This window comes from Sinohyriopsis cumingii, chromosome 14, assembly GCF_028554795.1.
Source record: "Sinohyriopsis cumingii isolate HCF-2022 chromosome 14, ASM2855479v2, whole genome shotgun sequence".
Taxonomy (NCBI): domain Eukaryota; kingdom Metazoa; phylum Mollusca; class Bivalvia; order Unionida; family Unionidae; genus Sinohyriopsis; species Sinohyriopsis cumingii.
In genome coordinates this window covers 25,000,864-25,027,922 of record NC_142974.1, presented here as the reverse complement: position 1 = coordinate 25,027,922, position 27,059 = coordinate 25,000,864, and the positions used below count along the sequence as shown (strand labels likewise).

The 27,059-nt window shown below is 37.7% G+C and overlaps 1 protein-coding gene across 3 annotated transcripts in view; it reads left to right on the top strand.

The window, feature by feature from the left end:
• LOC149783437 (uncharacterized) overlaps window positions 1-27,059 on the top strand; it is a 65,607-nt gene that overhangs the window by 24,037 nt on the left and 14,511 nt on the right. For all 3 annotated transcript variants that reach the window (XM_089931673.1, XM_089931674.1, XM_089931675.1), the window contains 3 exons: window positions 2,349-2,557; window positions 5,876-5,970; window positions 7,404-7,529. In XM_089931673.1, coding sequence (XP_089787799.1) covers window positions 2,377-2,557; window positions 5,876-5,970; window positions 7,404-7,529 — 402 coding nt within the window. In that variant the 5' untranslated portion in view covers window positions 2,349-2,376. The remainder of the gene's footprint in view (window positions 1-2,348; window positions 2,558-5,875; window positions 5,971-7,403; window positions 7,530-27,059) is intronic.

Here is a 27,059-nt window from a genome sequence, read left to right as displayed (position 1 = left end):
CATCAGGCAGTTATCTTATTTATACCACATGACGTGTGTAAATGGCGCAAATACAAATACTCGTCGACTGTAGTAGATACAAAGCAGATGAACCTTTATCGACTCAAACAGCAACTGAACTCGCAGCTGAGTTTGAATGAATTTATGGGTGAGGACCATTGCGCTGGCTACAATCACTTCAAGCTGATCCTGGCAAAGAATTTATTGGTGTAGAAACGACGCTGATGCAGCAACAAAAAGTTAAGATCAGACGTGGACACGCCGCGATACCTCGCATGCAGGCAATCATTTAACGATTTAGTCAAACGCTTACACAGCGATTCATTTCGACATAATATGCCCAAGTATTGCCGCATGTTCAGGACAGAGCTCGTGAATGGGTTCTGGTACCCGCGCTAAACAACGAGGTCACGAGCGGAATTAATATGAAACCTGCTGATGCAGTTGCAAAAGAACTGACGTACCACGACAAAAATCACCTGATTAGCTATAACAACCAGTGTTGGGAAGTAAAGACACATGCATTTATATGAACCTGACGAACTTGAGGGTGATTCAGCAAGGACAACCAATTGCGTGTGGAGTGTAACAACACATAACATTTCAGCATGGTAAGATCTACCACGCAGCCAGCAGTGTATGCATTAGATTCAACAGCCCCTCAGCGTGGATTTGTACGTGTAAAATTACAGGCAACTCCTGAAAACACCCAGTTATCACCAGATTGGATACTGCTTCGCAGTCGCTAGCGAACTCCTACACAAAGCGCGCTACCAAGAATCACACGCTAAGAAACGAAGCTCGTTTACCTCTGTTACAGTCAAGACATGTCCGAAAGACATTGTTGCATGTGTGACCGAGACTGCTATCGATTCTGTCCACGGTAAACTGTCGTACGTCAGTACGAAATCATTATTGTGTAACAGTAGGCGCATTGATTATTTTGCTGTTGTTTTAGTGTCATTACAAATTCCACATCCAGATCAAACTGGCGTAATATTTTTGTCATCTCGGGCATAATTTGCCAATTTTTCTTTACTGCGTTGATAAATTAATGGTGACGTTGTTAGAGTTTGTGATGCTGTTGTCAGTTCCAAAACATTGACAACTCTGTGTAGCTGAGATATTTTTGTTACCCCTGACAGAGTAAGTCCGTTTCCACCTTTGGAGCTTGCAAAATGTTCTCTGATACGTTGAGCCACACAATTTAGCCAGCCTGTTTTCATGGGAGCAAAAGCAACTATGTGTGGTTCATTCAAACGATAAAGCGCATAAACAACTGCGGAAACAGGATATGCATTATTGTAGTATGGTTTGTCGATTCCGGTGAAAATACCTGCTTTATACTTTTTCTCTACTATGACGACATTGTTATGTCGCTGTGATTCTTTAACAGGGTCGAGTTTATCACGTATGATCCACTGTGTTCCATCTGGATATTTGTTGCTCAGCTGTAAATTTTATCCTCAGAAAATACATCCTGTTGTCAACAAGATTATTAATAGTATTAGCCGCTAGTTCGTCATCCATTGTGGTATCAATAAGTATCATCGCTATCTGTCTTGAATGTTTGAAAAAAACATGAGACGCACAATATAGTTAATGTTACCATGCGTTGGTCATTCCAATGGTTCCATGTCTATTTTTTGGCTGATTCTTTTCACCCCACCCACCTCTTTCGCCATTTGGTCAGATTTCCCCACCCCCCGCTTCTGCTGCTTCAGCAAAGTCGTTATTATTTTTGATTCTTAGAAAACCAAGTGAATCAACTATCATTCACGCAACGGACATTATTATCAAAACTTGCTGATTTTTAGAAGACCGCATATCTTCTTTCCACGTACTGACGTTATTACAGCATTCCTTTTCATTTTCTTGTGTTGGTTTATGCGGCACAGCGGTACACCAAAGAATTTAGTAATGAGGCTAAGTGCCTTGCCCAGGGAGAAAAACAATACCACATCTTACTGGAGCTCTTCACGGTAGGATTCCAACCCACGACGATAGGGATGCGTGTCTAGCATTCTACTACTACTAGAACTACTAGTCCACACCGTCTCGAGTCTCTAGCAACGATAAGTAATTAACTTGCGAATAACTTAAATATCTCCTGCCAAATATAGGAAGATACATGTGTCCGTCCAGAAAATATTCTGTTATCGTCAACAAAATATTGTCATATCGTATGTAACGTCTTGGCGTGCATAACGTTTTACGCACTGTAATGCATACTTACAGGGTCGGATAAGTCAAGGCAGAATGAGGTAGATAGGCTATTGTTAACTTAGATAATGATGTGTTACGATCAATTGCAAATTCACAATGCGAACATTTTTTTTTATATTCAGGGACAGAAACACGTCAGTTACTCCTAACATGGAAGACGAGGAGTTCAATTTTTCAAGCACAATGATTGATGAGCTCAGCGTACCCAGGACGGTGAAAGACACAGAAGACAAAATAGAATTCAGCGCTAATGAAGACAGATTTAACTCCCTTGACGGAGTGCGTGCTGGCATTAAAGCAGAGGGCATAGAATCATGCAGGCTGATTTTCGGTTAGCCTTAACATCTTTCTGAACTTACATATGCAATTTCGTACTTGTATCTCTCTCTCTCTCTCTCTCTCTCTCTCTCTCTCCTTAGATGAAAAAAAAATCGCTGCATGAAGAGGGTAAATATGACATTTGAAAAAGGAAATCAGCTTTTAATCATCACACAAGAATGAGACAAATCCAGTGTCAGGGATCGTATAATTTGTCTAATCAATAATGCACGACAAAATATCCAAAACGATGCATTTGCTACATATCTAAGAAACCTGGAAGTATTCTTGTCCTTTCACATCACAACGCTTTATCCGAAAACACAGGCGAGATAACATGAACGGGTACGCAGTCCCATATTTAAATGCATGTCTTTTGTAGTAGTGATCGAAAACCATGACATATCTGCAACCTATAGATCAGGTCACAAGGATGGTTATGAAATTAAGTAAATATTGAGGACTTATGTTTATTTTTGAAAATTACAAATACGACATTACATTTGACTGGAGACAGAATATTTGGACATGTAAAAAACAACTCCTGGAATAACGATCGAAAGCATGTTTTACATGATTTTGTAAAAGAAAGCTAGATACAGTTATATGTAACTGTATAAGCAATGCATCTTGTTTAGACGTAAATCACATGACGATTGGCAATGCACACATAGACTCAAATCATTATTATTAATTCCACGTCAGTAGTCACGAATTTAGGCCCTGTCACATTTTAAGAGCAAATTTTCATCTCTCCTTTTCATCGTAATTCCTTGCTCTGACTTATTGAAATATTACCGTTGATTTAAAGGAAATAACTCGTCCCCAAAATATGAACACCATGACGGTCTGGGTTTATTTTGGTGATAAAGCATAATTAGTAACGAGGCAAAGACGATGCCCTGGAACAATCTATGACCTGACCTGGCCAGATGTACGTTGTTTTCCTTAAAATGCAGATTTAACAAATGCCCAACAAATATTGACTACAAGTTCAACTTGAGTTTATCTTTGAATATATCCGGTCTTGATAAATGCTTTATGAGGATTTTGATAGTTTGGGCAGTGTAATTAATGCTACAACATAAATAGTGATTATAGTGGGAAATAATCATGATTCGAGTCCACCTGGGTAAAACAAAATGGCTGACAAACTACGCTTACATTTTAAATGCATTAATCAATTTATGATGCAAAACTTAATAAATTGTTTTATATTTTGCTTGACCCAAAGAAAGTAACTGAAATATCAGCGCCCTGTTTCCTATAGTTTTCACTGCCTCTAATAGCAGCTGTCAGATTCTGATCGCGATATAATTAGATTGAATTGTCACATTAAAGTCACTCGAAAGTCAAATTCAAAGATTTGATTAATTAACGAATTGGCATTAGAGAATCAGCAATTCGTGTTGCGTGTGATTTTTTTGCCTGAGAATGTTTTATTCTCTCAAGACTACATACATTCTACCTTCTATCAGTTAACATTGTACAACTCACCACCTTCTCATATTTCAACATTAGACTACTATATACCATGTTCTAGATAACACTGGACTACTCTATACCATGTTCTAGATAACACTGGACTACTCTAACATGATGTAGATAACATTGGACTTCTCTATACCATGTTGTAGATAACATTGGACTACTCCATACCATATTGTAAATAACACTGGACTTTTCTATTCCATGTTGTAAACATCATTGGACTACTCTATTCCATGTTGTAGACAACATTGGACTATTGTATAATATGATGTAGATAACATTGGACTACTCCGTACCATGTTGTAGGTAACATTGGAATTCTTTATACCATGTTGTAGATAACATTGGACTTCTCTATACCATGTTGTAGATAACATTGGACTACTCCATACCATATTGTAAATAACATTGGTCTTGGTCTTCTCTGTTCCATGTTGTAGACAACATTGGACTACTCTATTCCATGCTGTAGACAACATTAGACTACTCTATAATATGATGTAGATAACATTGGACTACTCCGTACTTTGTTGTAGGTAACATTGGAATTCTTTATACCATGTTGTAGATAACACTGACTACTCTATACCATGTTGTAGATGCAATTGGACTACTCCATACCATGTTGTAGATAACATTGGACTACTCTGTACCATGCTGTAGATAACATTAGACTACTCTGTATTGTTAGGAGTCTAGTCTCTTACATAAAGTTACACAAAAGAGTGAAGACAACAAGCTTTGTAAAATTAAGCAAATAATTTGTTTCCCCACAACATCAAGTGAAAAATGAGAAGAAAAAATCTTCCGGCGTTACGAATCAAATCTAAAAATAATCAAAGAATTAAAAATGAGATGTCCTAGTAATAAAAAGTCCTGAATGAAACTGTGTTCGAATCCCGATGAAATCCAAAATGGAAGACGATGACGTCTGTCGTAACCTGCGAAGTGCTATTATGTCAACTGTTTCTTTTTGAATCACAGAAAATATTATTATAGTTTTGCCTTTATCCAAGAATTTTGTAAGAACACTTATGTATTTCCAGAGTAAAGATTCACTTGAAATTCAGTACAATAAAATCTCAACTCAAACTGGTCATAACATATGTTTGGAGCACGACTGAACGCTCTCTATAAATACAACAGTTATATACAATTTTAAGACGCAAAATAGATTCCCGGATGAGAGTCAACCTTCTATACAATTTAGAAGTTTGTAACAATAAATACTTGTTTCATATCACGTACTCCAGGTATGGCCTCAAATTCAATTCATGAATCTTACTCTGAGAAAGAATAAAAGATTTATTTAAAAAAGGTGTTTTCCAAAACTATGACTGGTTCTGAATCAAGGTCAGAAACTAGACACAATGTTTCTATCATTAGGTGTTTATCAATGAAATAAAAAAGTCAAGTCAAAAGAGAACTGAACCTAATTTCTGGCATGTAGTATCAGATCCAGTAAATAAAATTGCATTACAATAGCATGTAATGGAATAAAATAAATTAAAATCCAAACAAACATATCATTAAATTACTTATTCATAACAATACCATGTTGTAGATAACACTGGACTACTAACTACCCTATACTAGCTATAATGTTTGTGTTTAGATGTTGCCACACTTTTCAGCAATCAATATATATATATATATATATATATATATATATATATATATATATATATATATATATATATATATATATATATATATATATATTCTGAAGGATATGTTAATAAAAGAACTCTAAAATTATAAATTAAATCCAATATGTCTAATATGAGGTCTACATAGCAATAAGCAGCTTATATTTGTACTTCGTTTTATTTATTCATAGGTATTGATTACACGATGAGCAACCGGAGCCAAGGAAAGAACACATTTGGTGGGAAGAACCTGCATGATCTTGCAAGTTTGAACCCATACCAAGAGGTCAGCAAGGACAACGTATAACACTCGTAACTTAGAACACAGCTTCTACTTTATGGCGAAATGTTAGGATAAATTACATCTTCTCTGTACTGGCTGATTTTATACACAAATTTAGGCTGGCTGATTTTATACACACATTCAGGCTGGCTGATTTTATACACACATTTAGGCTGGCTGATTTTATACACACATCCAGGCTGGCTGATTTTATACACACATTTAGGCTGGCTGATTTTATACACACATTCAGGCTGGCTGATTTTATACACACATTTAGGCTGGCTGAGTTTATACACAAATTTAGGCTGGCTGATTTTATACACACATTCAGGCTGGCTGATTTTATACACATATTTAGGCTGGCTGATTTTATACACACATTTAGGCTGGCTGATTTTATACACACATTTAGGCTGGCTGATTTTATAGACACATTTAGGCTGGCTGATTTTATTGACACATTTAGGCTGGCTGATTTTATACACACATGTAGGCTGGCTGATTTTATACACACATTTAGGCTGGCTGATTTTATACACACATTTAGGCTGGCTGATTTTATACACACATTTAGGCTGGCTGATTTTATACACACATTCAGGCTGGCTGATTTTATACACACATTTAGGCTGGCTGAGTTTATACACAAATTTAAGCTGGCTGATTTTATACACACATTTAGGCTGGCTGATTTTATACACACATTTAGGAACGTTGATTGACAACAGCTATATGTCAATCAATAATGATGACTTATTTTTATAGAGATGTCTTGGAGATTAGTATGTATGATACATAAATTCTCGACGTACATCAACAAAGATGCAAGTTTCCTGTAAAAGCACCAAACGTTTTAAATATAAGTGTTATGAATATATCGCGATAGGTAAATCTGTTGGATACTCTACCAGATGAACCAACTGATTGCTTGGTTGTTTATAAAGCTTCAGTCAAATTCAGTTTGCTACATTTGAAAGATGTATTTAGCAATCCTTTGTCGAGTAAAGTTCGTCAAAGAGTATGATAAAAGAGCGAGTTTATGAACATTTAAAAGCTCCTTAAAGGACGTTACCAGTGCCTTTATATGGCAAAGAATGTGAACTAGCTTGCAGCATTGTTTGCTGATCATGTTTGTCTTGCAATTTCCTCAACATAAGCATCATAAACAACCATCTTGACATGGGAAATAAACTGTCTGGTTACTTTAATCCGTCTAAAATGACATTGTATTAACTACAGACAGGAAAACTGATTTTAAAACATCCAAAAATATTAGCGTAAATTTACCAAGTAAGATTGCCAATATTAATATTAATGTTCATCTTTAAGATTTTGATAGATCCTTGTTAACTATGTAATTTCTTTAAAACAAATCAAATTGTATATGTCCTTTTTTCAATCACATGTGATGTTTGTTCTTATTCAACTGTCAGGTAATCTGCATTTTGGGAGAAGTTCTAGAACCACTTAATAATGACCCTGACGGGGCCATACCTGCCTTTGGCTTTGGAGACAGCATTACGCAGGACAAAAGCATCTTCAAACTTAAGCCAGAAGAGGTAATTAGTCGGACGAGCTGATGGAAACAACAGTAATGAGGAAGAAAATTCCCGAAACTCAAATAACAAAAAGACAAAACAAAAAACAATAACAAAAAAATCAAACAAAACAACTGACAATAAACAAAATAAAGGAATAACAAACAGAAACAACAACAAGTATATATATATATATATATATATATATATATATATATATATATATATATATATATATATATATAACACTCACGCACACACCCTTTTCTTAAATTCACAGTACTGTCATGGACTAATCATATACGTAAGCGGTAGGATTGGATTGACCTCAGTAGTGAAAGGGGTCACTTTAGCGACAATGGGAATTAGCATTACAGACCCCCCCCCCCCCCCCCGGTCACTTTAGCGACAATGGAAATTTAACATGGAGAAAAATCGTGGGTGACTTTAGCGACAAGGGAAATTAACATGGGAATAAATCGTGGGTCTGTCTAGCGACAAGGGAAATTAACATGGAGAAAAACCCTGGGTCACTCTAGCGACAAGGGAAATTGAATATGGGATTTTCTTTTAAAAAAAATAAAATTTAAATTTAAATTTAAATTTAGGCAATTGAAAAGTCATTCTCTTTTCGAGAAATATGGGTGGCCCTGAAAAGGGCCTTTGGGTTTTTCTTCTTCTTCTTTTAACTTCTTAACTTCTTCCACCATCCTCTTATTTTGTCCATCATTCCTTTCTTCTTCTTTTCTGTTTCCGGCATCCAGTCCGGGTGGCCCATGGCCCGGAACTTCTCTTGGATTTTCATCCAGTTTGCGTTTAGTTTTTCTAGTTCTTCCTTTTTCTTTCTATTTTCTTCTTCTTTTCTTTCCTTTGACCACTTTTCTTTGATCTTCTTGACCTCTTCGGTCAGCACATTCCTCATTACTTCTTCCGCTTTCTTAAGTTTTTCTAACCCCCACTTCGCGAAACACCAATCTGTCCATTCTACAATGTCTTCTAGAAAGCACCTTGCACTCGTCACATGAACTATCGCTTCTTTTAACTTACCCACTTTCACATACGGTGGGTTAATTAAACCTCTGATTCTCTTCTCCTCATCCTCTATCATTTCTTTTACAATATTTACGGATAAGTGGAGGCTGTCTTGAGACGAAGTCTTTTGTCACTGCATACCTCCATTCTTGTTCAACCCTTTCTGCTACACTCAATCCATCCACCATCCAATACCAACTTCCCATAAGATCGTTGTATAAAGCTGAAGCTGCTGGCATCTTCTTGTTTGCTTATTCCGTAGAATGGGCTCCAATGAATGAATATTGAATTATAGACGCTTACGTACTAGTACTTTTGCGTCTTGTTAATGCCTGATGACCAGGCTATTTATTTGATCGGGTTTGTAGGAATGGTGCCACTACATCCCCGTGTTTATATGCGATGACCGCATTACTTAATTAAAATGTCTGTCCGTGGCAAAGGAGGGAAGGCATGAGTCCAGGAGGAGCCCGACGTCACAGGTCCATGTTGTTAGAAACGCCAAAGCCTATTGTTCAAATCGAGTCCAGTTGTACTAATGGACGTTAAATATATCAATGTCGTGTTAGCCACTGTAATTATCCTGATCTTGATAGTTGTTAGATTTGTTTATGTTAACCTATAGCAGTTTTCTTTTCTTTTGTTTATGTACAGAGTGTACTTTTGTGTATGTATATAAAAAAAAAAAAAAAAAAACATAAATTATGCCAATCAATTAGGTGTTTGTCACCCGTTACTTTCAGTTCTTGTATTGTAATTTTTAAGTTTTGAATTTTGATGGCGGTGTCCAAAAATGATCATATTGAATTAGGGCCACAAAAATTTGGTATGTCTGAAGAGCCCTCTAATAGCCAATGTGAGAGCTTCTTTTGAGGCAATTGACCGATGTCTGTGTCTTCTTTCTGTCATCGTTGTTGTGAGTTGCTGGTCTTTTCTTGTTGGAGTCCCCTTCTGCTCAACTGCCACACACCATTATCTTAATTATCATTGTGCCTCAAACTCTAATATAATAATAATATTTTTTTTTTTTTTTTTTTTTTTTTTTTTTTTTTAATAGTTAAAATTGTCAGCACGTGGTCTGAAAAAGTCCTGTGTTCCCTGTGTAGTGTGTTATTAATGATAAGTTTTGTTGTGACTTTAGTTTAGTTCCGCCTTGTGCGGAGGGTCCTGATGACTGGGCTTATGTCACCTTATATATCTAAATTTAGGGAGTTAATGTATTCTGTTCTTGTTGTCAGACCTTAGATGTTATAGTCAGAATATATACATGCAAAGTTGGAAGGTAGAGAAGGGAAGATTGGTACATGCATGTATTTTAATAATTTTATGGGTGCAGGCACCTTTGCTGAATACTCAGGTCCGGGTGGACTTATGAAAGGTGCCTGTCTCCCCATTTTCTTAAAGATAGTTTTTTTGTTGTTTTTTTTTTTTTTTTTTTTTCCCTTTCCCTTTTCGTTAGTTTATTTTATTTTATTTTTAGTTTTTATTTTTAAAATTGCTATTTTATTTTATTTAATAATTTTTTATTTTTTTTGTAGAGATTTGTATTGTTTGTAAAGTTAGTTATTCTTCTTTTTTATATATCGAGTATGGAGGCACCTTGCTGAGTAATCAGGTCCTGGGGACTTCTCAAAGGTACCTGTTCTCGTTATTGATGTGTGTTTGGTAGCCTGTATTTTGTGTTATCCTGTTTGTATTTTTAACCTTGAGTGTGCTTTTCAGCTAGCAATTAATGCTTTCAACTCATTGGGTTATATCTTGTCATACTTGTTTATTTGTTTTAAGTATGTTATTATGTTTTTGTATGTTAGGTCTTTGTTGCTGTTTGTTTTGGGATTTATGAAGTCTGGATATTTGTAGGGCGATCCGATTTTCTTTTGTTGTTTTTGAAATTCCATTCTGTGCGAGTGGTAATAGGTGCACTGATTAAAAACGTGTTCCAGGGTCTCTGTGCTGGTGCAATGGGGACAGTGGGTGTGGTTGTCCATTCCTTTGTTGAGATGTCTTCCAAAGCTTCCCTTGAGTAAGGTTTTAGCGGTCCTTATTCGATTTATGATTCTGATATCTGGGCTTTGCAGTGTTCTAGGTATTGTAATATGTCTCTCCACCTTTTTTTGCCATTGGTATAGGTGTCTGCCCTTGATGCTGTTGTCCCATGTTTGTTGCCATTTATGGTTGATTTTCTGAGTTATTTGACTATATATTTCTGTAACGCTATATTGCATGGTCAGATAGGTATTTTTTGTGAGGCTGGATTTTGCACTTAGGTCTGCTTTATCATTTCCTGGTAGGTTAATGTGTGAGGGTACCCACAGGAATGTTAGTTTCTGTTGTTTGGTATCTATTTCCCTTATTGTTTGTAGCGCTTTTTCCATGAGATTTGCTCTACTTTTGGAAATACCAGATTCTAGTGATTTAAGTACACTGAGGGAGTCGGTGATGATTACGTGTTGTTTTGTGGTTGAAAGTGTAATCCAGTTTAGAGCCTCATTTATGGCCCAAAATTCAGCTGTGTAGATTGAGCAGTCGTCTGGGAGTCTTTCAGTTATTTCGATGTTATATTCTGGGATAACCACAGCTGCTCCCGTTCTTTTTAACTCTTGCGATTTGGAGCCATCTGTGTAGATTTTAACATGAGTCGGGTACTCTTCCGTTATGATCTTTTGTATTTCTGCTAAGAGTCCTATTGGGTTTTCGTTTTTGGATCCAATTTTTTGTGCTGTCAGGTTGATGTCTGGAGTCCTATTTTTCCATGGTGTTATGTCTATTAATTGGTGTTGTTCAGCTTGTAGTCCCCATTGTCCTATTTCGGTACAGAGCGTATGTACCTTATTGGCTGCCGGTGGATTTGGGACAAGTTTTGGCCTAAATGTTAGTCGGCATTTGGTGATTGTACTTTTGGTGGGGTTATTATCCGAGTGTATGGAGTTCCTGGTGGCATACCTAAGGGTTTGTTCCTCCCTTCTTAGGTATAGGGGTAAATCCCCTGTAAGGATTTGTAGTTCTTCTAGGGCAATGTTTGGAAGTGTTCCTGTGCAGAGCCTTAGTGCTTTATACTGTATGTTGTTTAGTTTGTGAAGTAGTTTTGTGCTTGCCGATGCATATACCTGGCAGCCATAGTCTAATTTGGATCTAATCAGTGACCTATATATCATTAACATACTTTGTTGATCTGCTCCCCATGTTGTTCCCTTTATGTTTTTAAGTAGATTTAGATCTGTATTGCATCTCTGTATGATGTTGGTAATATGAGATTGCCAGTTTAATTGTTCATCCAGCAACATTCCTAGAAAGTATGTATTTTTGACAAAGTTTATTGGTGTTTTTTGTAGATATAATTTAGGGTATGTTATTTTACACTTATTCGTTGGGGAAAAAAGCATTCCTACAGTTTTGGTTTTGGATATTTTGAAGCCCCAATTGTCAGCCCAGGTTCCTATCTTGTCTAGGTTGAGTTGAATTTGTTTGATAATTTCTTGGCTGTTTGGGTTGCCTGCTTTCCAGATACCACTATCATCAGCAAATTGTGAAAGTTCCACTTGGTTGGTGTTGACGTATTTGCTGAGTTCATTGATCATGATGTTGAATAGAGTGGGGCTAATCACACTCCCTTGTGGTGTTCCATTTTCCAATGTGTGTTTTTCTGAGTGTGCATCCCCTACTCTTGTTTTAATCTGTCTTCCAGTTAGAAAGTTAGAGATCCAGCAGTGCATGCGTCCTGTAATACCATACTGGTTGAGTTTGGATACGAGTCCTTTGGTCCACACCATGTCAAAGGCTTTTTCTAGATCTAAGAAGATCGCAATAAGATGTCGGTCTTTCTTCCTTTTTGCATTGAAAGCAAGTTTGATGTTGGCTTCTAGCCGGATGAGTTGATCTATAGTAGATCGTCTAGGTCTAAATCCGCTTTGATTCTCTGATAATAATTTGTTTTGTTCTAGGTGGTGTTTTAATCGGTTATTTATCATAGTCTCCATAAGTTTACACAGGGTGTTGGTCAGGGAGATTGGGCGGTAGGAATTAATATTTGTAGGGTCTTTCCCGGGTTTGGGTGTGGCAATGACTATTGCTTGTTTCCATGTCGTTGGTATGCTCCCTGTTTGCCATATTTGGTTAATTAGTTGGAGAATTATATTTTCCATGTTTGGAGGTATTTTTTTGTAAAATTCGTAGCCTAACAGGTCTTCACCTGGAGATGTTGATTTTTTGTTACGTAACGCCTTTCTCCATTCATTTATATTAAATAAATCATTTAGTGGTGTATTTTCGTTGTTTGTTTGATCGTTAAATAGGTGCGGGAATTCCGTTTCGAGAATGGTGGTTTGTTTCATGAAGTCCTTGGTGTGATTGCTGTTGCTGCTAGAGTTTGCAAAATGTTGGGCCAGTTGTTTGGCTTTTTCTTCGTTAGTGTCCGCACCAGGAATTTTTGGTGTTGATTTTGGTGTGTTTCCTTTCATGGTTCTAATCTTTCCCCACACTTGTTTTGAGTTGCTATGATGGTTAAGTGTGGAGCAGTATTTTCGCCATGAGTTGATTTTGGAGTCCTTAATTGTAGTCCGAGTTATGGCTTCTTTACGTTTGTATTCGAGGAAGTCTGCTGTTACTTTAGTATGTTTGAACCGATTTAGTGCTTTCTTTTTGGCCTGAATTGCTATTCGGCATTCCTCTGTCCACCATGGTATAGGTGTTTGTTTTATTTTATTCTGTGTTTTCGGTATACTGATTGTAGCTGCTTTGTTGATAGCTTGAGTTATGGCTTCATAAAATTGGCTGCTGTCTTGGTTATGTAGTTCCCCTAGTGTAATTTTTTCTAATGACTTGTAGAATGTATTCCAATCAGCTTTTTCAGTTTTCCATTTTGGTATGATTTTAGTTTGTTGCTTAGTTTTTTGTGTGTATATTGTTGTGCATATGGGGAAGTGGTCGCTGCCCAGGGTGCTTTGATGTAGTACTTCCCATTCGCTGATTAGTGCTATGCTGGGTGTGGCAATAGTTATGTCTATAGGGGTTAGCTTTCCTGTTCCTGGGTCTAATCTGGTGGGTGTTCCTGTGTTTAGTATTACTAATTGATGTTCCATTGTGTACTTTTCTAGGTTTTTCCCCCTGGTATCAGTATGGTCGCCTCCCCACTCTGGATTGTGTGCATTAAAGTCTCCGCAGATAATTGTGTGTTGACCCCTTTCTTTAAATATATATATATAGTTTTGTATGGGATTTAGGCTAGAGCTACCTGGATCATATATGTTATATATGTTTATTGTTTTATTTTTAAGTTTAATATTTATGACTAGATACTCTATGGGACTCCCATTTAGGTCTATGGTAGGATTAGCTTCATAAGTTTCGGTAACCGAGTTGTGTATATAAATGGCTAATCCTCCCCCTCTTGTGTTATTGGTTCTATTTTTTGTGTATGTTGTATGGTACTCACTAATTTTGGGTATTTTATTGTTTGCATTGGTTAGATAGGTTTCTTGCAAGCAAATAATGCTTGGTTTAGGATTGGTATTGGCAATGGCTGCAGAAAGTTCCCCATGGTTCTTTTTTAGTCCTCTGCAGTTCCATTGCCAAATGAGTATCCTATTTTCACTGTCTGCGCTGTCTTCTGTATCCATTTTAGATTTTAGTGCGTTTATGTAGTTCCTTAGTTTTCAGTTTTAAATAGTGTTGGGGTAGAATGTTCCAATGAGTTTTATTAAAAGTTGTAAGAAGTCCTGTTTTTGTACTTCATTGTTTTTTGTTATTTGTTTGACCCCTTTCTGTAATGCCCCAATGTACTTTTGTATTAGATTAGAATCTATCAAACCTTCATTATTACTTGTGTTTTGTTGTTGTAGTTCCACATTTGTGGTTATTGGTTTATGTGGTTGTTTAGTTGGATATTTCTCTAGTTGTGAGTTATCTTTTCTTTGAGTGTTGTTTCCTATCGGCTTGTTAGGTATTTGTATTGGCGGATTGATTTCAATATCTGATGTTATGTTTTTTTCCTTTGGTCTTGTCGTTGCTGCAGTTTCTGTGACTGTTTGTTGTGGTTTCTTGGCTTTTGTCCTTGCTTCATAATAGGGTATTTGTTGTTGTTCCATTATTTCTATTGTTCCGTGTTCTATTTTTGTATATGGACATTCGTAAGAGTTGGGGTGGTGGTTTCCTAGACAGTTGGCACATTTTTGTATTTTTGACGTGCACTGTTGTTTGTGTGGACCTCCACATTTATAGCACCTGGTTTGGTAGTGGCATTTGGTGGTGAAATGCCCCCATCTTTTACAATTCGTGCAGAACCGAGGTTTATTTATATATTTGTTGAGCTGTTTCAATTTAGCTTGGGGTCCTATTTTGATGTTTTTTGGTGGTGGGTTGTAAAACTCCAGTAGTACTGTGGTAGTTTCTTGTCCCTTCTTGTTTTTAAGTTTTATAGCTCTCTTGTATGGTATGCTATAATAGTGTAGATCATATTCGATGTCTGCTGTTGTGTAGTGCTTGTAGGTTCCCGTTAGTTTCAGTATGGCTTTGAAGCTTGCTTTTGGGGTGTCTGTGTGTCTGGTTCCGCTGTTTGTGGTTTGCCAGCTGTTATCTGTGGGATTCTTGAATGTTCCTTGGATTGATTTTCTGCTGTTGTTCAGCTCGTCCTGTGTGATATTTGAGGTAGTGTTTTTGTTGGTACTGATGTTTGTTGTGGCTGTTTTTTTTCTGTTCACGGCATGGTGTCTTTGGATCTTGATTTTCATTCCTGCCATTTGGTCTAGCTCCAAATATTCAGCCACCTGCCTGTTGGTGGTACACCATATCACTATATATTCAGTGTTTGGCCTTATAATTCTGTATGTCCCTCGGTGTTTGTTGTTTAGAGATGCGGCTATTGTTGTACTACTTAGCCTGATGAATTTGGGGTTTGGGCTTGTGATATATAGTGTAAGTTCAGTTGGATGGTACGGGTATTTCTGTTGTTGCTGATTGTTGTTGTTCTGATTTCTTTGCCCTGTTTTAGTTCTTTGTGATCCGCTGTCTTGGTTTATTTGATTGTCTGAAAGAGAATTTATTTTCTTACCTGATATTTCCTGTTGCTTCTGGTGGTTTGGGGTCTGAGTTGTTTGTTTCCTTATAGTTTCCGTTTGGATATTGCTTAGTATGTTTGGGTTGTCCTTTTGTGGCTGAAGTGGTTCAGATTTTTTGATTATTTGTTTTTTGTTCATTGGTCTTTTTCCTTTGTTGGAGCATGTTTCTTCGTGATTCTCATTGTGGAGATTGTTGTGATAGGCTGGCATCTGTTCGAGTTGATCTGCTTCTCTGATGGCTTTTTCGATTTCTTCCAGTTCTTGTGGTGTTATGTGCATCGAGGGGCCAGCTTGTTGACTGTTGTGAATAGTGTAATTAGGTGTTCTTGTTCCTCTGTCTTGTTTAAGTTTGTCCCCTTCCGTGGATGCCTCTTCAGTTACTGTCATCTCATTGGTTGTTATATTTGTAGAAGGGCCTGCCTGTTGACTGTTGTGTATTGTGTTGTTTTTTGGTTTGTTTACTTTGGTAATATTAGTATTAGGTTTAATAGTAGTGGTGGATATGTTTATCTCTTGGGGAGTCTTTGTTGTAGATGGTGTTCTTGGTGTTGTTCTCTTTGTTGTTGCTTGTTTGGGTGTTGTTGCTGGGTTGAGTTGTTTAGTCTTTGATGTGACTGTTGTCCCTGGTGTTGTTGTTGCCATGATTCTTTGTTGTTCAATCATTGGGATGGCTGTTGTCGTTATTGTTGTCATTCCTGTAGTTGTTCTCTTTTTAGTATTTATTGGTGTAGGTATTTTAGATTTCTTTTGTGTTGTTGTCGGATGTGCTGTTGTGGGTGATGTTGTTAGATATGGTGTTGATGTGTTCTGGCCTTCTGTTGTTTGTTTTTGAGGTGTTGCTGCTGTTGTTTGTTTATTTGTTGGTGTTATTGCTGATGTTATTTTAGGGCTATTTTGTTTCCTAATTGGTGGTGTTACTTCCTTGCTTTGTGTAAGTGTTGTTTTGGGAGTTGTTGATTCTGAGATTGCAGTCCGTTTTGTGTTTAGTTCAGATTGTTTATTTTTTTTTTCCTGGTTGGTTGTGTTTCCGTCGTTGTAGGTGTGGGACTAACGCTTGTTGTTTGTCCCTGTTCGTTATGATGTATGTTTAATTCTGTTTGTGTTTTAATTGGTTTTTTATTCTTTGTGACTTTGCTTTTTATAGCATCCTCTATTGTCTGGATTTGTGTTTCATTTTTTTTAATAGTTGATCTAGTGATTCTGCTTGTTTGGTTTTTTTCCCTCTGTGTGTCTGTATGTACTTGTAGTTCCTGGATGTTTATTTCTCTGGATTCTAAGCTGTTGTGGTAAATTCCCATTTGTACCTCCGTTTGACTGATGTCTGCGCTTTTATTTATTTGATCTATATCTTTATCCATTTTTCGTTTTCTCCTAATTTGTTTTGTTCTTTCCTGTCTTTTTTGGTCATCAAGTCTTATTTTATTTATTTTAGTGGCCATTTTATGTTGTTTTGTGTTTCCCCCTTTTTTCCGTTTATTTTTATTTTATGTGAGAATTTATTTTTATTTATTGCTTGTTTGTTGTTCTCTTGTTATTATATCATTCTGTTTATAATTATTTATTGTATTTTAATGTTTCTGGTTTTTAGTTATATATTTGTTTATTATTATTATTAATTTATTTATTTTATTTATTTATTTATTTATTTTTCTATGTGCGTGGGGTTATTTCTTGTTTTGTGGTTAATGTAGTGATTCCGATATATCTTACTGGCGGAATTAACTAATCACCCGAAGTGGGCGATGCTAGGTTGTGTTTGATTGGAGACTAGGTCGCGGATTTGTTTGAGCGGGGTAAGCTGCACTTGCTTTTGATTAATGTAGTGCTTGCGCTTTTTAATTTAGCGGAGAAGTGGTCTTCTATATCGGTTTGAGACGATGATTTCTATTGGTCGTCGAGTGTTTAGTTTAGTTAGATTCTGGCGGTCTGCGAGTGGAGTGGAATGCGTTGTTTCAGTAATTTGATACTCGCGTTGTACCGCCCGTGGTTGTTTATATGTGTAAAACCATGAAATTAATATTCAAACTTGAATTTGGTGTATGAATTAGATAGTTTAGTTTAATTAGGTAATTGCTGATTAGTTTGATGTATTATTAAATAGTAAATCAGTTGTAGTTTGGTTATTATTAAAGAGGAAACTGTCTAGTATTATTAAAAGGTATAAAGGAAACAAGAAAGAAAGAAGAAAGAAAAAAAAAAGGGAATTACTTTGTCGTTTGCTGCCCTTGATGAGAAATCTTTTGACAACAAGTTGTCTCAAGGATCTCAACCAGGAATTGCTAGTGTGGTTCCTAGCTCCTGTTTTGGGCCTGCATTAGTCCGTTTGTGGTCGGGAGTTATTAAAATTAGTCAGGGAAAAAGTTGGGTTAGGTAAAATTAGGGGTGGGGGTTAGGATTATTTATTCGAGTATTAGTAGTTATTAGTTACTATGTTCAGAAAACTGTATTCAGAATTCGATTATTTAATGGTTTTATAAGGCACAATGTTACCCGTAGGTTTAGTTTGGCTTAAATAAACCCCCTACCTTATTGTTGGTGGTGTGGCAGTTTAGCGTGCTTACCGCGCACGCCGCTATGGAATCCCTTTGTTCCTATGCTGCTGCTCTGTTTTCCTGCTATGGTTTCTGTTTTATGGGTCAGCTTCGGTTCCGTTTGATGTTTTTGGTCTTCCAGTTGATGTAAATATTGTTTTTCTTTCTTTTCTTCTGTTTATTCTTGTTATAGATAGTCTTCTTTCCTCTTGATCTTGTATTTTTGTTGTTTCTTTTTTTCGCTAGTAAAGGAGCGTGCGCTGCAGCTGCCTCACTCTCAAATGATGATGTATGAATGATGGGCTCCAATGAATGAATGAATATTGAATTATAGACGCTTACGTACTAGTACTTTTGCGTCTTGTTAATGCCTGATGACCAGGCTATTTATTTGATCGGGTTTGTAGGAATGGTGCCACTACATCCCCGTGTTTATATGCGATGACCGCATTACTTAATTAAAATGTCTGTCCGTGGCAAAGGAGGGAAGGCATGAGTCCAGGAGGAGCCCGACGTCACAGGTCCATGTTGTTAGAAACGCCAAAGCCTATTGTTCAAATCGAGTCCAGTTGTACTAATGGACGTTAAATATATCAATGTCGTGTTAGCCACTGTAATTATCCTGATCTTGATAGTTGTTAGATTTGTTTATGTTAACCTATAGCAGTTTTCTTTTCTTTTGTTTATGTACAGAGTGTACTTTTGTGTATGTATATAAAAAAAAAAAACATAAATTATGCCAATCAATTAGGTGTTTGTCACCCGTTACTTTCAGTTCTTGTATTGTAATTTTAAGTTTTGAATTTTGATGGCGGTGTCCAAAAATGATCATATTGAATTAGGGCCACAAAAATTTGGTATGTCTGAAGAGCCCTCTAATAGCCAATGTGAGAGCTTCTTTTGAGGCAATTGACCGATGTCTGTGTCTTCTTTCTGTCATCGTTGTTGTGAGTTGCTGGTCTTTTCTTGTTGGAGTCCCCTTCTGCTCAACTGCCACACACCATTATCTTAATTATCATTGTGCCTCAAACTCTAATATAATAATAATATTTTTTATTTTTTTTTATTTTTTATTTTTTTTATTTTTATTTTTTTTTTTTTTAATAGTTAAAATTGTCAGCACGTGGTCTGAAAAAGTCCTGTGCTCCCTGTGTAGTGTGTTATTAATGATAAGTTTTGTTGTGACTTTAGTTTAGTTCCGCCTTGTGCGGAGGGTCCTGATGACTGGGCTTATGTCACCTTATATATCTAAATTTAGGGAGTTAATGTATTCTGTTCTTGTTGTCAGACCTTAGATGTTATAGTCAGAATATATACATGCAAAGTTGGAAGGTAGAGAAGGGAAGATTGGTACATGCATGTATTTTAATAATTTTATGGGTGCAGGCACCTTTGCTGAATACTCAGGTCCGGGTGGACTTATGAAAGGTGCCTGTCTCCCCATTTTCTTAAAGATATTTTTTTTGTTCGTTTTTTTTTTTTTTTTTTTTTTTTCCCTTTCCCTTTTCGTTAGTTTATTTTATTTTATTTTTAGTTTTTATTTTTTAAAATTGCTATTTTATTTTATTTAATAATTTTTTATTTTTTTTGTAAAGATTTGTATTGTTTGTAAAGTTAGTTATTCTTTTTTATATATCGAGTATGGAGGCACCTTTGCTGAGTAATCAGGTCCTGGGGACTTCTCAAAGGTACCTGTTCTCGTTATTGATGTGTGTTTGGTAGCCTGTATTTTGTGTTATCCTGTTTGTATTTTTAACCTTGAGTGTGCTTTTCAGCTAGCAATTAATGCTTTCAACTCATTGGGTTATATCTTGTCATACTTGTTTATTTGTTTTAAGTATGTTATTATGTTTTTGTATGTTAGGTCTTTGTTGCTGTTTGTTTTGGGATTTATGAAGTCTGGATATTTGTAGGGCGATCCGATTTTCTTTTGTTGTTTTTGAAATTCCATTCTGTGCGAGTGGTAATAGGTGCACTGATTAAAAACGTGTTCCAGGGTCTCTGTGCTGGTGCAATGGGGACAGTGGGTGTGGTTGTCCATTCCTTTGTTGAGATGTCTTCCAAAGCTTCCCTTGAGTAAGGTTTTAGCGGTCCTGTGTAAACTTATGGAGACTATGATAAATAACCGATTAAAACACCACCTAGAACAAAACAAATTATTATCAGAGAATCAAAGCGGATTTAGACCTAGACGATCTACTATAGATCAACTCATCCGGCTAGAAGCCAACATCAAACTTGCTTTCAATGCAAAAAGGAAGAAAGACCGACATCTTATTGCGATCTTCTTAGATCTAGAAAAAGCCTTTGACATGGTGTGGACCAAAGGACTCGTATCCAAACTCAACCAGTATGGTATTACAGGACGCATGCACTGCTGGATCTCTAACTTTCTAACTGGAAGACAGATTAAAACAAGAGTAGGGGATGCACACTCAGAAAAACACACATTGGAAAATGGAACACCACAAGGGAGTGTGATTAGCCCCACTCTATTCAACATCATGATCAATGAACTCAGCAAATACGTCAACACCAACCAAGTGGAACTTTCACAATTTGCTGATGATAGTGGTATCTGGAAAGCAGGCAACCCAAACAGCCAAGAAATTATCAAACAAATTCAACTCAACCTAGATAAGATAGGAACCTGGGCTGACAATTGGGGCTTCAAAATATCCAAAACCAAAACTGTAGGAATGCTTTTTTCCCCAACGAGTAAGTGTAAAATAACATACCCTAAATTATATCTACAAAAAACACCAATAAACTTTGTCAAAAATACATACTTTCTAGGAATGTTGCTGGATGAACAATTAAACTGGCAATCTCATATTACCAACATCATACAGAGATGCAATAAAGATCTAAATCTACTTAAAAACATAAAGGGAACAACATGGGGAGCAGATCAACAAAGTATGTTAATGATATATAGGTCACTGATTAGATCCAAATTAGACTATGGCTGCCAGGTATATGCATCGGCAAGCACAAAACTACTTCACAAACTAAACAACATACAGTATAAAGCACTAAGGCTCTGCACAGGAACACTTCCAAACATTGCCCTAGAAGAACTACAAATCCTTACAGGGGATTTACCCCTATACCTAAGAAGGGAGGAACAAACCCTTAGGTATGCCACCAGGAACTCCATACACTCGGATAATAACCCCACCAAAAGTACAATCACCAAATGCCGACTAACATTTAGGCCAAAACTTGTCCCAAATCCACCGGCAGCCAATAAGGTACATACGCTCTGTACCGAAATAGGACAATGGGGACTACAAGCTGAACAACACCAATTAATAGACATAACACCATGGAAAAATAGGACTCCAGACATCAACCTGACAGCACAAAAAATTGGATCCAAAAACGAAAACCCAATAGGACTCTTAGCAGAAATACAAAAGATCATAACGGAAGAGTACCCGACTCATGTTAAAATCTACACAGATGGCTCCAAATCGCAAGAGTTAAAAAGAACGGGAGCAGCTGTGGTTATCCCAGAATATAACATCGAAATAACTGAAAGACTCCCAGACGACTGCTCAATCTACACAGCTGAATTTTGGGCCATAAATGAGGCTCTAAACTGGATTACACTTTCAACCACAAAACAACACGTAATCATCACCGACTCCCTCAGTGTACTTAAATCACTAGAATCTGGTATTTCCAAAAGTAGAGCAAATCTCATGGAAAAAGCGCTACAAACAATAAGGGAAATAGATACCAAACAACAGAAACTAACATTCCTGTGGGTACCCTCACACATTAACCTACCAGGAAATGATAAAGCAGACCTAAGTGCAAAATCCAGCCTCACAAAAAATACCTATCTGACCATGCAATATAGCGTTACAGAAATATATAGTCAAATAACTCAGAAAATCAACCATAAATGGCAACAAACATGGGACAACAGCATCAAGGGCAGACACCTATACCAATGGCAAAAAAAGGTGGAGAGACATATTACAATACCTAGAACACTGCAAAGCCCAGATATCAGAATCATGGGCTCCAATGGCCAACACTGTTAGTTTTATACTGAAAGCGCGGACGTGATGGAAAACATCCCCCTAAAAAACATAAAATTGATCTTACCTAGATCATGACCAAAAAAAAAAAACAACCCGCGGACCTAAAAGAAACACTCACTCACTTTTTTATGCTACCCATCACTATTTTAAAATTTTTTTATAAATCACTTCAATAGACTATTTACATACGCAAAGCAATTCAATCTAACCCCAAATCTACACCTCAAACACCAAAAAAACATTATTTTAATCTACTATCCATACCAACTTACGTGAGCACTTACAAACACACAATCCTATACACAAACACATACCCTCACATTTTTTTAAAAAGAGTTAGTGTTTATATTCACACTACTCTACCTACACACATTGGCAAATTGATGGTTATTTCTTTCCTAGAGTATTGGGGTAGCCCTGAAAAGGGCTGTTTTTTTGTTTGCTATGGCAATCTTTTTTTAGTTTCTAAGAATGAGATGTCCTCTGAGGATAGACTTTCTGGCGATAGGTCTGCTTCTTCGGAAAGAGAAGAAGAACTCTTTGGTGTCGATACGACAATCGACAAAGCCTCTGTCAGCTTCAGGTTGCTGCTGCTGCTGCTGTTGTTGCTGCTGCTGTTGCTGCTGTTGCTGCTGTCTCTGAAGTCTGTACTTCTCTGTCCATTCTTCTTTCTCCCTGTTCATTTCTTCTCTGAAGAGCTCTTCTATCAGGTCTTCAGTGACTTTTAACATTCTCACATTCTCTATTTCTTCTGGCTTCGGTATCAGACTGTGTCTGACCCTATGCAAATTCACGTAGGCTTCGTTGAGCTTAGCTAGTTAGGAGCACATCTTCGTAGGAGGATGAGTCGACAATGGATGGTTAGACTGGAAACAACCCGGTTCTTAAAGTCAAAGCGCGGACGTGAAGGAAAACATCCCCACACGGTTTTCGAGTCGCAACGTTCAATGAGTGTCATGACAGGGATAGTAAGAAATTAAAGAGCATCAATCCAACATTCTTATAGCTAAACAAACCACAAAGGCATTTTTTTTCAAAACACAACATTTTTTATTCAAAAATCACTTAACACTAAACAACAACTCTAACATATTTTAAACAATAATCCAACATGATAACATCAAACATTTTTTTTCTTCAAATACAATCTACTTTAAACAGGGCTGACAACGTTGTGAATGAAATTGTGATTTCCACTGTTGGAAATCATTAGGCCATTGATGGACACTACGTTTCCTATCTTGAGACAAAAGATAAGCATAATGGTCACAAAACCATCGATCTACATTCACATCGTTTCTAGAAGAAGAACGAGGATAAAAATGAGTCACTAAATGTTCTAAGGAATAGGCCAGGCTGCGATGATGCAGAAAATACACACAGTACTGTCCACACACCAAGGAATCTGTGCCTTGTAATTTTACATTATTGAATCGGGTGGTCTGAGCATTTCTTCTCATAAAGTCAATGATATCGTCTTCCAAAGGGGGCAATCCGTACGAATCGAAATATTCCACACATCCTTCTTGAGGAAAGTAGACGGCTACCCAGTGGGTTCCTGGGAGATGACTGTCGTCCGTGTTGATCACGTAAGCTAGATGGTCTTGAGGTTTGCGATGAGGGAGTTCATCTTTAGCACAGACGACAGGATTCCAAGAAGCCGTATACGAACTGTGGTTCAAAAGGTAATAAAGTTCCCAGGTGTCCATTGATTTGTGTGTTTTTTTTCTTCTTCACAGGTAATAATAAGTCGTCAATTCGATCCTGACTTTTTGCTTGAAAATGTCTGACGAATAACCGTTTCTTCGTTTCGTCTCCTCACTCTGATTCAGGAGAGCTTCGATACGATGGATCTCTTGAGTGGTTAATGGTGGACAAGAATGTTCACGCAAGTCTTTATACCACTGGTGCAACACGTCTTTGTCCGAGATGAGACTCCAAGCCTCGTCCAGATACTCGTCCAATTTTTCTTCTTGACTCAGCATCAGGCATTTATCGTGTTGAATTTGACTGGGATGATCGTTTTGACATCCATAACAATTTTTCTTGATCAATTCCGCCATTTTTTCCACCAAGTGTTTGGCAAAACAGGAGACTAAATGGGCTTCTTGTTCTGGCCATCTTGACTTCATCATGAACACTTCTTCTTTTTCCACGGTCTCCTCACATTTCATGTCCAAAGTTTCTCCACTAGGTAAAGAGGGATAACAGTCTTCCATGGTTTCTAGTAATCTAGAATAACTTCTCTCAAACTGTTGATTTCTATGGTATTATCGAATTCTGCATACAGGATGACGTTCACCGTTTCATCAGGGTATCGGTCTTTAAACTGAATTTCCACACGAATCTGGCCGGATTTTATAGGGTGGAAATGTCCCTCGTCGCTGCCTTGGTCTGGAGTGAAATCAAAAGCCCACAAAGCGTAGCCTCCTGCATAATCCTCGTACGTAATACCGTGACTGGTATTGGTTCCTAACTGTCCGGTGGCTTCGTACAAGGACAAGTACGATCTCAAGTAATTCTTCTCGGTAAAGTCAGGTTCAAAAAGTCGGGTACACAAGGTTTTGCCATCGCGACTGACTTCGATTTTGGACACGCTAAAGTGTTGAAAGTAGAAAGGATTTTTTTCGGCAGCTCCGTTGAAGGCTGTATTCTCGACGATACCAACGATCAAACGTTTGGGTAACTGTCATTGGAACAGATGATCTTCGATCATGGATCGCTGTCCCTTGGGAATGGTGAAGGTTTTCACTTCCACGCGTCGTATGGGATACTTGGCGGTCGTTCTGCTCAACGTCTGACTGATGTCGTTTCCCATTTTAGGTAACACTTCCACACGGCGGACGTAGAGTCTGGCTTCTTGGATTTTGGTTTTGTAACCGTCACTATCAGCCAATAAATGGAAAGCGGTATTGCTTCGATTCAGTCTCAGGCGGACATCCACCCCGTTCAGCAAATACTTTTCTTGCAACCACATGTCCAAATGCAAACGATCCATCAGTTCTAAACTTTTGTCGACTCCCGTGATTCTCTTTCTTCGTTCTACAAATCCATCATTGTTGTCTTTCTTTTCATCAGTTTCCAATATTTCAAACTTGGTAGGTTCGTCAGCTTCCCATACCACACAGGCATTGAGATGAGTGTTCTTGGCATCTATTCCGTACGTCAAGAGATTTTCCAGGTAGGCACGATAAGGGTAAGTATCCATGCTGCTACTGACCCGTTTGTTATTCAAGTACAAGTCCACTCCACTGAACAAGGAATGCATGTAATTGTTGACGGGAGCTACTGCTTCATCGTCTATAGGACCTCCAGTCTTATCTAGAATTTTGACTTTCAGCTACAAGTAACTGCTATTCAGATCGATGTAATCTTCGGGCTGTCCTTTGATTTCAAACTCGATGGGAGCGGAATCGGTCAGTGAGGAGACGGGGTGAAATTCCACCCATTGGGATTCTTGCATCGTCATCATGGTGGGGGGCATGGCAAACAGGTCTAGTTCCGTCTTGGAACAAGCGCAAGATTCTCGGTGCATCATTTTTTTGTCTCTTTTCTCAATAATCGAAAACGTCTAAGTCTCGAACGGTTCTTCTTTTCTTGGCCTTTCTCGCTTGAAGTCTGGTGAAAGGGTGTTTTCTTCGTCGTCTCTTTCTGCCTTGTCCTTGCTGAATGCCTGACTCGGTAGCGTGCAGGGCATTTATAGGTGTGTCTCGTCGGCCTAAAATGTCTTTGCCCGTTTGCAGCAAGACATTTTTGCCTGCCCTCATGAAGCTTCTTTAGGGTTTTGTTTGTCGATGATGACATTTTGGAGAAATTCTTTGCCTTGCGTCAGTGCCGCATCTTTCAAGGCGTGCAATCCGCGTGTCACCATCGTTTTCAACACCGGGGCCACCAAACGAAAGGCCGATTTTAACATATCTCCTAAACCGTGTCCTCGTTGTCGTGCAACCCCTCGGTACACTGGATACATGACTTACGAGTCGTGAGAGAACCGTTTTCTAAAATGGAGTTTCACCGTGACTTTCCCTTTGGTGAATGGAATATTTTGTCCCAAATCTCCTTTTATAGTAATGTTGACAGTGTCCAAATACGACTTGCTGACAGGCAAATAGTGAGGATGTACAAATTCGCGGTGGACGTGGTAAGTGTTTCCACCTTCCTCGTCAGCGTTCGTGGCAGAATCCACTTTGAAAGGAATGACACGTAGTAACGGTACGGAGGTGTGTCCCACCACGTTGTATTCCACCACATCGGAATACACGAACATCAAATTCAGTCCTTGGTTCAGTTCTACCGGGGTACGAAATAACTTGCTAAACGACTCGTTGTCGTAAACGATGGGTAATTCGTTTTTCTTGAGCATGACCATTCTCATGTTCATGTCTCCGCCCAACATGTCATACAATTCAGGACAAAATAAAATGGACATGATTTTACTTCGTTCAAATTTCATCGAGAAGCGACGAGCTGCTCTGTGGTACTCCATGGTGACACTTTTGTTGATATGTTCCAAAGCTTTCAGAAACACGCCATTAAACCTGGTGGCTATGGTGCTGACCAAATGTTGACCACTAAAATAATAGCCTGGAGGAATGAACAAGTGATAGGTGGTGTACTTTTGTGTACGGGTTTTCTTGTCATATTTGACATTGCTATCCATCCACTGTTGCATTTGCTCGTCATGAACTTCCACATCAAAAAAATTTTGATTGGGAAGGACATTGAGGACTTGGGTCGGGTGAATGATTTCTACTAAAGCCACTTCCCAATGGGCTTCGTGATCTAAGGGGATGGCCTGAGGTAATTTGGCCGTGTAACAGCACAACGTGTTGTGGGGAAACACCTCCATGGAACTGTCACTGGGTAAGGTTAAGTAAGATT